At 37.6% G+C, this 18,171-nt stretch overlaps 1 protein-coding gene across 2 annotated transcripts; it reads left to right on the forward strand.

The window, feature by feature from the left end:
* Window positions 617-6,324, forward strand: LOC110436528. Of its 2 annotated transcripts, none has more exons than XM_021463712.1 (10): window positions 617-967; window positions 1,852-2,006; window positions 2,383-2,470; window positions 3,250-3,502; window positions 3,609-3,995; window positions 4,754-4,795; window positions 4,929-5,026; window positions 5,175-5,294; window positions 5,780-5,869; window positions 5,967-6,324. In XM_021463712.1, the coding sequence occupies exons 1-10, from the start codon at window positions 914-916 to the stop codon at window positions 6,090-6,092; spliced, it is 1,413 nt and encodes a 470-aa protein (XP_021319387.1). In that variant the 5' UTR covers window positions 617-913; the 3' UTR covers window positions 6,093-6,324. The 2 variants fall into 2 exon arrangements, with proteins under 2 accessions (XP_021319387.1, XP_021319388.1); XM_021463713.1 differs by having other exon boundaries at window positions 618-967; window positions 1,899-2,006.

The following is an 18,171-nucleotide window of genomic DNA, read 5'->3' on the forward strand; positions in this document are numbered from 1 at the left end:
TTTTCAAAACAAAGCTGTAATCAGAAGGATCAATCACTGTTTAGAGTTGTTGTGTAGGTTAACATCATTCGGATTTTGGCACCGTAGCATTTTCGTTTTTATTTGACAAATATTATCCAATTATGGACTAACTAGGGCCTTGTTTAGTTCCGAAAAAATTTCAGATTTCACTACTGTAGCATTTTCGTTTTTATTTGACAAATATTATCCAATCATGAACTAACTAGGATCAAAAGATTCGTATCGCGATTTACAGATAAACTGTGTAATTAGTTTTTATTTTCGTTTATATTTAATGCTTCATGCATGTGCCGCAAGATTCGATGTAACGGAGAATCTTGAAAATTTTTTGGATTTCGGGTTGAACTAAACAAGGCCTAGGTTCAAAAGATTCATCTCATGATTTAAAGGCAAACTGTGCAATTAATTTTTATTTTCGTATATATCTAATGCTTCATGCATGTGGTTTAAGATTTGATGTGACGGAGAATATTGAAAAGTTTTTTTTTTTTTTTTTTTCGTTGACTAAAGTCACGAGGTTGCAATTGCAAGTTGGCAGTTTGCCACACGTTCGATTTGCGGCTTTGTTTAGCTGACGCGTGGGGGCCGCACAACCAGCACGGGATTCGCTTCGTCTGTTGCGCTTGCGCCGCGCCGCCAGCTTCCCCACGCAGCCAGCAGCCACCCCTCCGCCTCTCACGGTCTCACCGCCGTCTTCTTCCCAAATCCGGTGTTTCGATTCCACTGCCTGGCACGACGCAGGACGCAGCAGCAGCACTCCTAGTCCTTGTCCGCTTCTGCGCAGTCCCACTCGCCTACTACTACTAGCCCCCTCCCGCTTTTCTCCGCAATCTACAGCTTTGCTTCTCCCGGCTCCAGCGGCTAGGGTTTGGGGAGTGCGAGGTGAGGCGGCATGACGACGCGGGGAGCCAAGCGCGCCGCGACCTCCGACCCCGCCGCACCCGATGTACGCTCTCGTCCATTTCTCCCCCGTCTGAATCGCGTTTCTCCACGGCGATGTGTACCGTTTGTTTGGGGGCACCTAGTGTAGTGAGAAGATGTGGATCTTGCATTCTTGTGGTGTGGAAAAGCTTATTCTGTTTATTAGCTTTCGGCTCCGGATACTGATTCAATCTGGTTGATTGGTGAAAACTGAAAAGTAACATGTAGCTGGCAAGGTTGGGCAGTGACGTAGTGTTTTGATTTGGGGGAACATCAAGGTCATCGTGGTGGAGCTGGTCAAAAATCATGTATTCAAATTCGTGGTTACTGTGCACCTAGAAGCTTTAGGGCGTTTTAATGCTCTTCGTTGGATTTTTTTCTGCAGTATGTATGGTATTTTGAGTGATGGAATTTAGAACTAGAGCCAAGCATTACTTTCAGCTGGAAAGAAGATGGAAAGAAAGTAGCAGCATATACAGGACATGATTGCCCCTTAATCGCTCTAAACTACTCCCTTCAACCCAAATTATAAGTTGTTCTAGCTTTTTTAGATACACAACCTTATCTAGAAAAGCCAGAATGACTTATAATTTGGAAGGGAGGGGGTAGTTCTTAATCGTGAGTATCCTTGAATGTTTGATAACTCAACCCTATGATTAATCTGACAAAGTGAATGACCACAGCTCTAAAACTTTTAATTGAAGCCCGACAATTGCATATCAATGCTGACAAATTATCTACGTGGCTATTCTGATCTAGTCACTGGAAGTTCGCCTGCTAGCGTCGATTCATAATATTTTTCTATTCCCTGTGATTCTCAAACATGCATAAAGGTTAATTTTTCTGTTGCTCTATCTTCCAGTAGAATCTACCCCTCCATTATTCATTTTTGTTATTACAATGCTGCAGTTACCAAGTAAGAGAGTAATGGACGGACCCTCTTTTGATGTTCACAGGGCGGAGTCTTCCCATCAGCATGTGATGGCAGGACCCGCTACCTTAGATCCTCGACGGGCTGAGGCTGCCAGTAAACATGTGAGGGCACTCAATACCCAGTTTGCGAGGTATGTTTTTTCACCTGCTGGCTTGTACTCCTGTGTGTTGAAACATATACTCTGTTGGATGCACATCTTACTAGCTCACTTGTTATGCTCACAGTTTTCTTACTCTTTTATTTGGGAAAGATTTTAGCTTGTTGACCTAAACTAATTGGTATTGTTGATCTATAGTACCCCTCTTTTCTTCACCGACTGTCACCTTTCATGGTCATTATCTGAAGCATGGAGTGTTCATTAGTCATTAGTGCATTTTTGAAGGACCCTTGAAAACAATATTGGTTGTTCCTATTAATGCCATTTCATGCTTCATATCCCCTAGAGTCACACATATATTTCTTATCAAATGCATACTGTTTACTCATAAGCCATTTTATTTGAGCAGCTGGGTTCAATTGCAGCTGCAAAATCATCCTGATGAACTTTGGGAGGATGGCCTTAAGGATTACATATCACATGCATCTGAAATCATGGTAAAGTTTCGCTGGCTGTGAATGGACTTGGTTTTTTTTAATATATATTGCATTCAATAAGGGTGGATCTAGTAAATTAAGTAATTGGTGTCGCCGATCAATTTTCTTGCTAAAGCTATAAGATCATCAATTGTATAACAGTATTGTTACAAAGATAATTGCATCAGACCATTGCTTTCGCAGGAAACCACTTTTTTTTTACCCGAAAATACAGCAGGGGTTACTCCCACTGTAAGAGTTTTTTTTTATTATAATTTTCAAAAAGAGGAAAAAAAACTGTACAAATTAAAGAGGCTTAAAAGAACTAAGCCACACAACCAGCAAGAGGGCAGGAGAAACTGCACGGAGAGAAGCAAAAGGAACTAGGAGAGGGGGTCTAAACAGAAGAGAAAACATGTCGTTTTTCTTCAACAAAGTCTAAAGGCTTTTGGAAAAGCATGTTGTTTTTCTTTGCAGGAAACTACTGATTCATTTATACCATGGATCTGCCCATGGCATTCATATAGTTCTGCAGTAAATATCTCCTGGAAATCTTTATAATTGTGTCTTATTATTGCTACTGATTTGTTATGAGATCACATCAACTTTATCCTAGTTCTGATTACATAATCATCTGGAACACTATCTTTTTAAAGTGTTTATGTTGAGGATTTAAGGTATGCATTTGATTAGTGCATGCAGTCATCTTGTATTTCCTTTATTTTCTGTTTGATCATTTCTTAGGTGGTTTGTTAATCAGATTTCTCATTGTATATGCATATACCATTGCTGCTCATTAGGAAAAATTCAAGGATGTTGTCAACTGGCTTAGGCAAAATCAAGCAGGTTCAACAGTTGTTTCATCCCCAAGCTCACTCAAGGATGAGAAGTCTAATCTACCAGCAGCAGACGATAGCAAGCTCTTGGTACAAGCAAGTTCAGATAACAAACAGAAGGCTCCAATTGTAGCTTCTAGTTCTCCATCTTTTCAGAACTCAAGCTTACCAAACCTTTTTTCATCGCCTTCTCAGCCAAAAACACCGGATTTCAGTGGTACGACTATTCAGTGGTTTGTATATCAAACTTTGTTTACATTTACTGCAGAGTTTTCTTGCAGGCGCTACTATGTATTCATATTGATTTTATCAATGACATCCAGGTATGTTTGCTAACAAGAAGAACACATCTGGTGATAGCAGTAAACCACCTTTCCAATTTGGTGGAAATAATGTCATATTTGGTGATAAGAAGGATACAGCTGTTGACAGCAGTAAATCTTTCCAGTTTGTTGCAAATAATGGCATGTTTGGTGACAAGAAGGATACGCCTAGTAACAGCAAACCCTTCCAGTTTGGTGCAAACAATGGCATATTTGGTCTTGGTGACAAGAAGACTACAACCAGTGACAACAGTAACCCTTTCCAGTTTGGTGCAAATAATGGTTTTCCAACATCCAATGCACCATCTATTTTTTCTTCAGTTCCTCAAAGTTTTAGCCCACAGAGTCCACCTCTGTTTTCAATGAATCAACAATCAGTCCTCTCAGGTATCTTTTCTGATCTTTTCCTTGTGTTGTTTACTTCACACCTATGAGGACTTAGATATTGATGTTTGTATATAGATATATAGTAAGACTTGTTTGTTTGGAGTATTTGAAGAATGATCTAAGGCATACTCATTTATTGTCAATTTAGTTGTAACTTGTAAGTTTCAAGGTGGCAAAATCATCAACCAGCCAAAAATTGTGTTATTCTTATTTTACCTTTTCCACTTTCAACATTCTATTTATAATTTGGCCTGTGCATTAGTCTTGGAAACAATGTTTTCCGAACCAAAGGACTCCTTAACAATAATGTACCTTTTAACTTTAGGATTATACAAGACTGGTTGATCTCAGGGCCCAGTTTTACTGTTTTAGAAACACCACCATACTTCTCCTTACACTTACCTCCCCTACTCAAGTAGCATGTCATCCATCTCGCTTTGTTATCACTAGTTGGGGCTCAGCAGCACAATGCTGAGTCTGGCTGGATTTGGTCTAAATGTCAATGTTACTACAATTTTTACATAGTGCAGCAAGTCTTGCAAACATCACTTGTAATCTAGAAAGGCAGTTGCAATTTGATTAATACACAAATTGGTTTTGTCTGGCACAACCTATATCACATACCATCGTTTGAAGAGCAGGTGATAAAAGTAATTAAGCTGTTCTATTGGCAGCATCTGATCATGCCGATATAACAAACTGTTATGATATCCTTATTTTCAGTGCAGTCCATAACTTTCTTGTTGTTGCTTTGTCAGGAAACCAAAATACTGCTGAAGCTTCAGCTGACGCAGATGAAGGTATCTAATACAGTACATCTCACTCTCAATCTTCCATGCCTCTTGACTTCTGTTTTAAGTAATGTAAGTTCCACACCCTTTTATTTCCAATACTCTGTCCTCTTAACTTGTTGTTTGTCATGATCATTGTCAGATGCTGAACCTGAGAAGCCAAGCAGCCCTTCTGTAAAGAAGGCAGAAGAGAAAGGGGTAGTTGTTGTTCATGAAACCAAATGCAAGGTGTATGTGAAGGTACCCATCTGATCTATTTAACATATTGCTTTCTTCCTAGGACTGTAATATCGTGTTTTTGACTCTGATACTCTAATACTGTGCAACTTCTGCTCAGTATGTCAATTCGGATTTTACTTGACTATAAATGTGTTTCCCATTAATGCAGCATGATGATGCCACTAAGGGTTGGAAAGACATTGGTGTTGGTCAGCTCTCTATCAGAAGTAAAGAAGGCGCAGAGAAAGCTTCCAAAGAATCTGCTCCTACCATTGTTATAAGAAATGATGTATGTGTTCATTCCTGTGTGGTTATAGTAATTAAACTTCATTTATCTGCAGTCCTGTGTACTAGTGTTAATATTTATCCTTCAATTGCATGCCGAACTTGAAACTACTACCTCTATTATTTTTTCATTTGACGCTTTGGAAATTGTCTATATTAGTGACCAATTGTCTAAAGTTTGACTGCATGCCGATAATTTTACCTAAATGTCTTCAATCTGATCGAATATTACCAATATTCGAAATCCACAAATGGTGTGTTCCCCCAACTTTACTGTTCCTGCAAAGCAAGCCAAGTTGAATTTGTCTTGGCTCTCACAGAATTCAACTTATGTTTTTCATTTATTTGGAATTTGAGAAGGGTACCAGGTAATTTAGGTGCCAAATATTCAATTAGGTATATGTATTTACACATTGTTTTGCCAGAGTTACACAGCTGTAATATTGTTTCTGGTTGGACAAAATACTAATGTTTTTAAACTGGTAGCAGGTTGGTAAAATCCTACTGAATGCTCTGATCTACAAGGGGATAAAAATGAATCTTCAGAAGAATACGGTTGCTTCGATATTTCATACTTCAGTAAGTAACTATAGTCCATTGGAGCGCCTACCACCGCACCCCTGACCCAATGAACACACACAAAAAAAAGTCTATAAATCCCACATTTTATTTTCAGGATTCGCAGTCAAGTGAATCAGATGGTGGCACAGTCGTAGCTCGAACATACCTGTTCCGGTTGAAAAATGAGGAGGAGGCTACAAAATTATCGACAGCAATCAAGGAGAATGCACCTACAGACTGATTCTTAGGGCATGGATTATCATCTCGTATCTCTGCTTTTGGCACGAGCTGTAAAATTTGAAGGGAACACCACCGATGGCCACTGCAGCGGCCAATAGATGCCTTGCAGAGTTTTTTTTGTTCTCATAGTTGCACCAAGATATCTTGCTTGTAACTTGTAAAGCTGACTGGCTGGTTATGTATTACTACTTTTCTCTCGTAGGTATCATCTTTTGCATTGATAATGCTGTTGAGCATGCTTACAGCCACATCATCCTGTCACCCGAGGCAGCAAGTGGCAAATGGTTCAAGTCTGGGATGAAAATTTTAGTTCCTGCACTTTCACAACTAGAATCATGTCTACTGAACGTCTGTGCATTACACAACAAATTCTGCGAATGCTGCCTTGGGCCGTATCGCTTCCAGCACTAATGAAGGGTCCATTCGTTTCGCTGGGAATGACTCCTTGGAAGGATTCTTGGCGAGAACTGTTAACTAATTTATATATAAGCTTTAACTTTCTGAAAGGAATCCCGGCCTCATTTTGCTCTAACCGAAGGAGGCCGAAATGGTCCTGAAAGACGGAGATAAAAAATTGTAGTCTTTTAGAGACACTGAAGAGGAAGCTCTGCCGTGGCTTCGCCGGCGTCGCAACTCGCAAGGGCAACTGCTCACTGCTCCGGCGGATCGTACAGCGTGTGTGCTGATCTACAAGTACTCCCTCCCAGAGTCCCAGTTCCGAACTGTTTTGGTGAAAATTTTTGCAAAGTGCTACTGCAGCGTCTTCCCTTCGTTTGTATTTGATAATTACTTCCTCTATTCATTTATCTTCTTCATCTAAGTAAAATTTTTTTAGTGAAAAATTTTCTTCATATTAGCTTAGGATTTGCCTATATTTAGTCTCTTTGCTGCTCATTGGTTACCACTTGCCTGCATTTAGGCCTTGTTTAGTTGCTTTTTTTTTTTGCAAAATAGACATGGTAGCATTTTCGTTTGTATTCGACAAATATTGTTCAATCATGGACTAACTAGGCTCAAAAGATTCATCACGCAAATTACAGATAAATTGTGCAATTAGTTTTTTTATTTATATTTAATACTTCATGTACGTGCAGCAAGATTCGATGTGACGGAAAATCTTAAGCATTTTGCAAAATTTTTCAGAAAGTAAACAAGGCCTTATTATCTCTTTGCTACTCATTGGTTGTTTCTTGCACGTGACATAAACTGAGTGTTTTTGCTTTGTTCCATAGGTCTTGTTTAGATCCAAATTTTTTTTAGATTTTGACACTGTAGCACTTTCGTTTTTATTTAACAAACATTATCCAATCATTAAGTAACTAAGCTTAAAAGATTCGTCTCACGATTTATAGGTAAACTATGCAATTAGTTTTTATTTTCATGTATATTTAATGTTTCATGCATGTGCCGTAAGATTCGATGTCACGAAGAATCTTAAAATGTTTTTGGTTTTTGGATGAACTAAACATGGCCTTAGTCATTGTGCCAAAGGCTAAAACGATGGTGATAAATGAATGGAGGAAGTATTGTCTAACTATAGATTAACCAGACTTAAAATTTATCTCGTAAATTATAGACAAATTATGTAATTAGTTATTTTTTTAATTTATATTTAATATTTTATATATATGTCACAAATTTAATGTGACAATAAATCTTAAAAAAAAATCCCACGATTACACCTACAGCATCGGCGAGACGGCGACTGCCTCGGAGTGCCGGGTGCCGGCCGCAGCAGTGCAGCGGTCGAGTCGAATGTGTCAGAGTTGGCCCTACAGTCACGGGTGATTCTCATCCTCTTGTAGTTTTCAGGGTCTTTAGTTCCAAAAAAATTTCAGATTTCGCTACTGTAGCACTTTCGTTTTTATTTGATAAATATTGTCTAATCATAAACTAACTAGGATCAAAAGATTCGTCTCGTGATTTACAGACAAACTGTGTAATTAGTTTTTATTTTCGTCTATATTCAATGCTTCATGCATGTGCCGCAAGATTCGATGTGACGAGGAATCTTGAAAAAATTTTGGATTTCGGAACGAACTAAACAAGGCCAGGCGAGCAGGAGCAGGAGCAGGTGGGTGGAGTGGGTGTATGCCGTCGCTTCCGTGCCGTACCATGAGCGCCTGCTTTTGCGCCGCGGCCGACCGGTGGTGATTGAAGGTTGGAACATGGAACTACGGTAGTGGCTAGGGGATGGCCGGCTGCGGCTGGGGTCCGCGGCGTGGGCCGTGGCTCTAACTTCTAGGGACTCGAGTGATGAGGCCTTGTTTTAGCTCATGTTTTTTTCTACCATATCATTTTCGTTTGTATTTAATATTTATTATTAAATTATAGATTAATTAAGTTTAAAAAATTACTTTATAAATCACATGTAAACTAAATTTTTTATAGGTAATTAGTTATCTTTTTCAATATTTAATATTCTATATATATTTTAAAATTCAATATAATAGAATTTTTTTAAAAAAAATAGAACTAAACAAGACCCGAAGCGTCGTTTTGGTTACCTGGTTATCAGTAAATTATTCGACCCAGCAAGCAGTAGTGGAGTGCTAGCTTGGCGCCCTGGGAGGACTGGAGGAGGCGATTGTCGTTTCCTGCTTGTCACATAGGCATTTTTGAATATTCACTGAGATGCCACTAGAGTATAATTATCCTTTCCTGTTGGATTTCCTTTGCTGCGCCTGTTAAGGACCATATTTTCTTCGTATAGGATTCAAAAGTCATTTAGGATATCTCTTTAAAATAAAATTTGACCTCTTATTTTTATAAAAATATTTAGGAAAAATGATATACGTATATTTTTATGAAAGTATTTTTTAAGATAAAACTATTTATATAATTTTTATATTTGCAAACTAAACAATTTAAAAGTTATTAATGATTTATATTTCTAATGTTTGACCCGAATTTTGTCAAAAATAACTCATAAATCCTATAAGAAGGAAATACTTTGGAGACAATCTTCGTAGTTTTTCCTCAATAACTATACTCCCTCCGTACTTGTAAAAGATGACGTCCTGGGCTTCCATACCATTTTCGTTAGTCGTTCTGCGATCGTGGGGGCGCGTCTGGACACGTTTTACCCTTGGCGTCTTCGCTCGGTCCCGTTCCATTGTCTCGGCATTAAACGTGTGGCGCGTCGGCTCTCGTGTCTCGAGGTCATGTATAGTTCCAAAATTTTTTGCAAAATCGATACTGTAGCACTTTCGTTTGTATTTGACAAAAAATGTCCAATCATGGACTAACTAGGCTCAAAAGATTCGTCTTATCAATTTCGACCAAACTGTGCAATTATTTTTTATTTTCATCTATATTTAATACTCCATGCATGCGTTTAAAGATTCGATGTGACAGGAAATCTGAAAAATTTTGCAAAATTTTTTGGGAACTAAACAAGGCCTAAACGTGTGGCGCGGCTCTCGTGTAAAGTGCAGTCATCGCCACTCATGCCAGCAGCAAAAATGTGTGGCCACCGAGTATCGAACTCAGTCCACTAGACTAGCATCTCAAGGCACTGGCCATCTATCTAAGAAAGTTTCTCATATAAAATGCACCTACAACCATATTTAATAGGGGCAGACAGGGAAAAATACCCCTTAATTAATGACTCATTGGTAAGCACAATTATATCCTAAACGTTAACTAATATGGGTATGGAGGGAGTACATACTGTTATTTTGAAGTATAATCGTCACTACTATAATTTCCTATTTGCCACTAGATATAGGCTATTTAGGGTATGTTTGTACTCTCTCCATATCCAAAATTGTTGACGTTTAGGACATAATTGTGCTTAGCAAGAACTGATTAATTACGGGATATTTTTCTATCTCTATCGTTATTAAATAGAGTTACGACTGCTCCTTAGACAAGGAAGTTGTCCAACTCAAGTGGCTAGAGTAGTAGATTGCGAGACCTTTTGTGCGGGGTGTAGAGTTCGAAACCCAATCAACTCAGTATTTTTTGCGAGTGTGTTTTAAGGCTAGCAAGGGAGAGGCACATGCCTTTAATGCGTGGGTGTGTTTTGAGGCTAGCAGAGAGAGGCGCGTGCCTTTAATGTGGCAGTATGAGAGCACGTGCAAGCGTCAATGCGGCATCGAAGAGGCGCGCAGCGCCAAGGGCAAACACACCAACTTTACACCTCTTGTGGCCACAACGTTACTTTTTGCGAAAACAAGCCCTTAGCCCAGAACGTCAAGGATAATGGGTATGGAGGGAGTATTTCTTTAAAATTAACTCCTAAAACAGAGGGTTAAAGATTAGTCTTTTGGTGTGTTTGGATAATTTGGACTAAAAGATGACTAAAAGGTGGTCTTTGGTTTTTTCACAACACCTTTTAGCCCCTTGAGCCTACCTTAAAGGGGCTAATAGGCTAATAGCCTGTTTGAATTCTTTAGTCCCTGAACTAAAGTTTAGTGTATGGACTAAATTTTAGTCCCTACTTTGTTTGGATAGAGAGACTAAAGGCTATTAACCCTAATATACAAAGACCAAAACACCCATTCACTCCACTCTCTTTATCTCTCTCTCAGTAGCGGCGATGCACATTAATTAGGGTAAGGTTTTTTCTGGTTTAGGCCCTATTTAGATTGAAGCTGCTAAAATTTAGCCAACTAAACTAGTCGCTAAACTTAGCCATCCCTGTTTAGTTGTTTAGATCCAAGTGACTAAACGGTGAGGCAAGCTGAGCTTTAGTTCTATTTAGCAACCCCTTGGTGACTAATGGCTAAATGCTCATTTAGACAATTTAGTCATAGTATTTACGCAAAAAGTAACTAAATAAGACTAAAATTAGTCAGCTAAACTTTGCAGCCCAATCTAAACCCCCTTTAGGCCTTGTTTAGTTCCCAATCGAGAAGTGCAAACAAGTGTACTGTAGCAATGGACATAGATAGAAATAGTAAGGAGGATTTGGTGTGTGCTTGAAGTGATCAGGTTCAAATCCTAGGCTTTGCAAGATGTAATATATAGTAGTATGAATAAAAAAAAAGTGCAAATACAATGACAGGGGTAATTCTCTTCCAGGCACATCGTTTCTATCGCCCATTTGTCCTCTAGTTATAGATTCACACAATCACAATTCACAAAGCAATATTCTAAAGATAATTTATGCTTGCGAGTTGCAGACCTGCTTTTGCTTGCCTCTGTGGAGTGTGGACTGCGGGACTCGGCGATTGGGCGATGCCTCTGCAGCTCTGCTCAGCTTTGCACTGACGGTGTGATTGGTTGCCCCGACCGGGCCATTCAAAGGCCTATCCCCACGGTTCGGTGCAGTTGGCTCGTGTTGGTTTTCCTGCTGGTATTCTTTTCGTGTATGGCTTCGTTCCTCTCTTCCCCTCCATATTCCAGCCGTCTCCGTCTTCTTGATTCGAGCTTCCCACTCCAGCCAGGACGATGCGGTGCAGCCATGGTACAGAGGCCCATGTGTCATACACTTAAAACTCTCAACCATGCATGCAACCAAACAAGATCCGACCTTGTACTGAACCAACAACAAAAACAACCAAACACGATTAGATGTATAGTTTCAGCATGCATCTCACCATCCTGGACCGGCTCTCCATCCCGGCTCCCCGTAACCAAAGCAACCAATCACCCCCTGAGAGATGGAGATGGAGACGAGCGGCTTTGCAAGGAGAGATGGAGATGGAGACGAGTCGCAGCACGCACCCTGGGAGACGAGTCGATTCTCATTCACGGAACAGGTTTTTTAATTTTTATACTGTACTATTTTCGTTTTTATTTGATAAATATTGTCTAATTATGAAGTAACTTGGCTTAAAAGATTCGTCTCGCGATTTACATGCAAACTGTGCAATTAGTTTTTGTTTTCATCTATATTTAATTCTCCATGTATGTACCATAAGTTTGATGTGACGGAGAATCTTGAATTTTTTTTTGGTTTTTGGAGTGAACTAATTAAAAGTGATTAAGGAGCCTTATCAAGACTAGTTTTAATGAAAGTTTTATGTGAGTTTCATTCATATTAAATAGGTTGTTAGGTATTTTTTTATAACATGACAAAATATTTAAGAAGAGAGAAGAAATATGTTTTATCTAAATGAAACTCTCTTCACACGATTACCGACTTTCTATAAGTCTCGAAATTAAATATCTATGAAATAATTGAATGAAACTCTTTATTAAAAATGGATGTTTTATCTAAATTTCATTTCATTTCATATGACATGTAGTCTTTAGAAAAAACATTATGAAACTCCACGGTGAAACTGACCTTAATGCATCAGGTGGACCATGTCCGCCCCTGCATACCACTTTACTCGTTTTCTACTTTTGTATAGCCTACCTCATTAGTCATCTTTTATAGTTTGTTTGAGTATTATAATATTTTTTTATCAAATCTATTTAATTTAAAGAAAAGCTAAAGGCTTATTTAGTTCACTCCAAAATCCCAAAAAAATCAAGATTCTCCGTCACGTCGAATCTTTAGACGCATGCATGAAGTATTAAGGGCCTGTTTAGATACTATCAAAAAACCAAAAGTTTACAAGATTTCTCATTACATTGAATCTTATGGTACATGCATGGAGCATTAAATATAGATAAAAAATAACTAATTGCATAGTTACCTATAAATCACGAGACGAATCTTTTAAACCTAGTTAGTTTATGATTGGACAATGTTTATCAAATACATATGAAAGTTTGTGCCAAAATTCAGAAAGATTTTGGATCTAAACACCCTCTAAATATAAATAAAAAAGATAACTAATTGCACAACAGATTGTCTGTAATTTGCGAGACGAATTTTTTGAGCCTAGTTACTTTATGATTGGACAATAATTATCAAATACAAACGAAAGTGCTACAGTAGCTAAACCCAAAACTTTTCACCAACTAAACAAGGTCTAAATCAGTAAATTTAGCTAATTGTTTTTTGCTAATCTCTTCAAAATGCTCGTGGATTCTTTGTGTAGGTAAAATGTTAACGCAGGTCACTATGTATGAGCTAAAATGTGTTATGGCTTATCTTTTGTCTTCTTCTCTCTTCTTTGTGTAGGACTGTAGGTAAATGTTAACACAAGCTAAACGTGCTAGAGCTGCCCTCATTGTTTCACTATAGGTACCTTCCGGGCAGTGGAGCACCCGTGCCACGAGGAATACCGCCGGTCTTTGATTCTGGAACGCACAGCATTGCGAACGAAGGCCTGCTTTAGTTTGCGAAAATTTTTAGCTTTAATTATTATAGTATTTTCATTTATATTTAATAATATTATCTAATTATGAGTTAACTAGGTTTAAAAAAATTATTTCTTAAATTATAAATAAACTCCATGCATATGCGTCTAGAGATTTAATGTCACATAGATTTTTTAAAGTTTTTGTAACTAAGGTCTTGTTTAGTTCTTTTTTTTTTCAAAATAGACATTGTAGTACTTTCGTTTGTATTTGAGAAATATTGTCAAATTATGGACTAACTAGACTCAAAAGATTTGTCTAATACATTACAGACAAAATGTTAATTAGTTATTTTTTATTTATATTTAATGCTTATGCATGTGCTGCAAAATTTGATGTCACTTGAAATCTGAAAAATTTTGTAATACTTTTTGAAAAAGGACTCTCCGAAGTCTAAAAAGTTTTGCAAAGTCTAATTACTTGCCAAAGTTATGCAGCTAAGCTGCAATTTCTAGAGTTGTCCTAAGTCAAAATTTTAAAACTTTGGCTAAATTTATAGAAAAAAACACTAAGATTTATAGTACAAAGTTAATACCATTAGATTTATCGTAGAATATATTTTTATAAAATATTTATTTTATGTTATAGATTTTAATGTTATTTTTTATAAAATTAATCAAACTTAAAAAAGTTTAACTTGCACGGATTCTATCAGTCTAAGGCCTTGTTTACTTCCACCCAAAATCCAAAAAACTTTTCAAGATTTCCCGTCACATCGAATATTTAGACACATGCATGAAGTATGAAATATAAACAAAAATAAAAATTAATTACACAATTTGGTCGAAATTTACGAGACAAATCTTTTGAGCCTAGTTAGTCCATGATTGGACAATAATTACCACAAACAAACGAAAGTGCTACAGTGTGCCGAAAAAATTTCGTGAAGGCCTTGTTTAGTTCCCAAAAATTTTGCAAAATTTTTCAGATTCCTCGTCACATTGAATCTTTAGACGTATGCATAAAGTATTAAATATAGATGAAAATAAAAACTAATTTGCACAGTTTGGTCGAAATTGACGAGACGAATCTTTTGAGCCTAGTTAGTCTATAATTGGACAATATTTGTCAAATACAAACGAAAGTGCTACTATTTTTATTTTAGCCTCGTTTAGTTCTAAAAAATTTTGCAAAATCGACACTGTAGCACTTTCGTTTGTATTTGACAAAAATTGTCCAATCATGGACTAACTAGGCTCAAAAGATTCGTCTCGTCAATTTCGACCAAACTGTGCAATTAGTTTTTATTTTCATCTATATTTAATACTTCATGCATGCGTCTAAAGATTCGATGTGACGGAAAATCTGAAAAAATTTGCAAATTTTTTTTGAACTAAACAAGGCCTTTGCAAAAAAATTTAGGCCTTGTTTAGTTCCGAAAAATTTTGGGAAATGGACACTGTAGCATTTTCGTTTGTATTTGACAAATATTGTCCAATCATGGACTAATTAGACTCAAAAGATTCGTCTCGTCAATTTCGACCAAACTGTGCAATTAGTTTTAGTTTTCGTTTATATTTAATACTCCATGCATGCGTCTAAAGATTCGATGTGACAGGGAATGTGAAAAATTTTGCAAAACTTTTTGGGAAGTAAACAAGGCCTTAGAAGTAACAAGGCCTGATTTCGAAGACGGAGGGAATACCACTGTACACGCCTGCCCCTGGCACATGCAGCACGTGGTCTTCGCAGTTCGAGATACGCGGTTCGAGCCACAGCGTGCTGCCGCTGAGCGCTGACGGCTGCACGCGCGCGCAGAGCGTTTTCCGTTGGATATCGTGCACTGCACTGTACAGATACTCCGGTACAGCAGCACTTTTTTTTTTGAGCGAAGGTACAGCAGCACTGCAGGAGTAGTTGTAGTACAACACTGTACGCATTGAATCCGGCACGTGGGTCGTGGGGGGAGTGAGAGCCAGGCATCCCACCCAGCAGGCATCCCACCCGCCAGGCTTCTGCCACGCCCACGAGTGTTATGCGTCTTAAAATTTTTTATTTTGGTTACACTCACTCCATTCCAAATTAAATATCAATTTTAATTTCCGTGCTACATGTTTAACATTGGCCTTGTTTAGTTCACCCAAAAATAATTTTTTTCAAAATTTCCAGTTACATTGAACCTTACAGTACACAGTGCCGGCCCTGAGGTTTTAGGGCCCAGGGCGAAGCCGAGATTTAGAGGCCCCTAATATACACATGGATGAAAAACACCTTTTTTAGAGAAAAAGATAGAGGGACAAAGTTTTAAGTCTCTACCATTTGAAAATAAGAAAATGGTACAAAGTGAATGAACTAAATTTATATAGAGAGTGTTAAAGATAAATGCTTAGGTACAATGCATATAAAAACTTTGGAGATGTTTTATACAAAATATTAAAACTAAGAAATAAAGAAGTAGGTTAAGCCTTGTCATATTCATATGCGCTTGGAAGAGGTAAGATAGTGAAGAAATCTAGCAAATTGCTCAAGCTTTCATGTCTTACTTAATAGAAGATGAAGAAAGCAAGTTAGCAGCGTAATGTACTAAGAATAATATACATATTTTTCTTGAGCAAATAAAGCATAATATGTATAACTAAACCTAAACTATTATATGCTGGAGCCATAAGGGGCCCACCAGACAGCTCAGGAACGAAGTATTGTGAGAACCGAGAAGTAAATACATACAAGTACATGCACATGCTCATGTGTGATAGATAATTTGGCACAATATATGCGCTAGTATAAAGTGAGCTGCATTTGTTAATCCTGCTGGCTAGCAAGTAGCAAGATGCAACGCCTGCATACATATAATGGTATACCTCCGATGGGGCCCCATGGGATTGGAGGCCCAGGGCGGCCGCCCCGTCCGCCCGCCCTCAGGGCCGGCGCTGACAGTACATACATAGAGCATTAAATATATATGAAAAACAAAAACTAATTGCACAGTTTGTTTGTAAATCACGAGACGAATCTTTTAAGCCTATTTACTCTATGATTGGACAATGTTTGTCAAATAAAAACGAAATCGATACAGTGTCAAAATTCAAAAAAATTTTAAATCTAAGGCTTGATTTGTAGAAAATACGTATAATATTTATATTTCCAAATAAATTTGTTAAAAAAACTAGATTTAAAGATTTTTCCGATGATACTTTCTATACTATAGATATTAATATTTTTTACTATATATTTAGTTAAATTATTTCTTGAGAAACGCAAACGATATTTATTGGGGGACAGAGAGAGCATAACTTTAAATATAATAAAAATAACTAATTATACAATTTACATATAATTTATGAGACAAATCTTTTAAACATAATTAGTCCATGATTAAACACTAAGGCCTTTGTTTAGTTGTTGGGGTGAAATTTTTTGGATATTGTAGCACTTTTGTTTGTATTTGATAATTATTGTCCACTTATGAACTAACTTGACTCAAAATATTCGCATCACAAATTATAGGTAAATTGTGCATTTAGTTATTGTTTTTATCTATATTTAATGCTTTATGCATGTGGCGTAAGATTCGATGTGATAGAGAATCTTAAATTTTTTTAGGCTTTGAGTGAAACTAAGGCCTTGTTTAGTTCCAAAATTTTTGGCAAAATGAGCACTGTAGCAATTTCGTTTGTATTTGACAAATATTGTCCAATCAAGGACTAACTAGGCTCAAAAGATTCGTCTCGTCAATTCCGACCAAACTGTGCAATTAGTTTTTATTTTTATCTATATTTAATAATTCATGCATACGTATAAAGATTCGATGTGATGGGAAATCTGAAAAATTTTACAAATTTTTGGGGAAGTAAACAAGGCCTAAACAAAACTTAGGTCTTGTTTAGTTCACCCCAAAAACCAAAAAGTTTTTAAGATTCCTCGTCACATCAAATCTTGCGGCACATGCATGAATCGTTAAATATAGATGAAAATAAAAACTAATTATATAGTTTAACTGTAAATCATGAGACAAATTTTTTATCATAGTTAGTTCATGATTGGATAATATTTACCACAAACAAATGAAAGTGCTACGATAGTAAAATTTAAAAAAATCACATCTAAACAAGGCCCTAATTGTCAAAGAGAACGAGAATACTACGGTAACTAAAACTTTTGGCTAACTAAACAAGTACTGACGGGCGATGGCCAGGCAAGCCACCCACAGCGTCCGCCGGACAGCCCAAGCCCAAAGACCCCAGTTGACAGAGCACATTCGTGCCTGAAGGTTCTGACGGAGTAGCCTCTCACAGTCTCGCCTCCATCCAGATTCGCGGAGTGGGCGCGGCCCGTGGGTGCCCTGCTGCCCCCTTTTTCTCGCTGCGGCAGCGAATTGCCGATTTCACGTCATTTTCGCTTGAAAGTAGCGCGTGAGAGCGCGCGGAGACCACCGTGCTTACAAGATCCCTGCTCGTCACGTCACTTTTTTTTTCAGCTGGGTGGTAGTAGGACTGTAGGAGTACTGTCTTTCAGTTATTACGGTCCGTAAAGCTACTTCCACGTCACCCTGGAAGTTTCTAACAACAGTGCGAGTACTCGGAACGGAGGGAGTACAGAGTGCTCCTGCGTGCTTACGTTAGCATTTGCTATTTTCCTCGTATAATTATTTTGTTTAAATCACATTACATACCTAGTTATGCACACACTTTATCCCTGCCTATAATTCTATTCTATGTATACCATCTTTAATATATAGGGCCGTTTAGTTTTAAAAAATTTTACAAAAAATTTCAAGATTCTCTGTCACGTCGAATTTTGCGACACATGCATAGAGTATTAAATATAGATAAAAAATAACTAATTATACATATTGTCTATAATTTGCGGGACGAATTTTTTGAGCCTATACAAATAAAAATACTACAGTAGCTATTTTGCAAATCTTTTTGCAACTA

This window comes from Sorghum bicolor, chromosome 6 (assembly GCF_000003195.3).
Source record: "Sorghum bicolor cultivar BTx623 chromosome 6, Sorghum_bicolor_NCBIv3, whole genome shotgun sequence".
Classification (NCBI taxonomy): Eukaryota; Viridiplantae; Streptophyta; class Magnoliopsida; order Poales; family Poaceae; genus Sorghum; species Sorghum bicolor.

Coding starts and splice junctions, on each gene's coding strand:
- LOC110436528 (XM_021463712.1), top strand. CDS start 914: ATGACGACGCGGGGAGCCAAGCGCGCCGCGACCTCCGACCCCGCCGCA. Junction 2,007..2,382: donor CTCAATACCCAGTTTGCGAG/GTATGTTTTTTC, acceptor TTATTTGAGCAG/CTGGGTTCAATTGCAGCTGC. Junction 3,503..3,608: donor AAAAACACCGGATTTCAGTG/GTACGACTATTC, acceptor AATGACATCCAG/GTATGTTTGCTAACAAGAAG.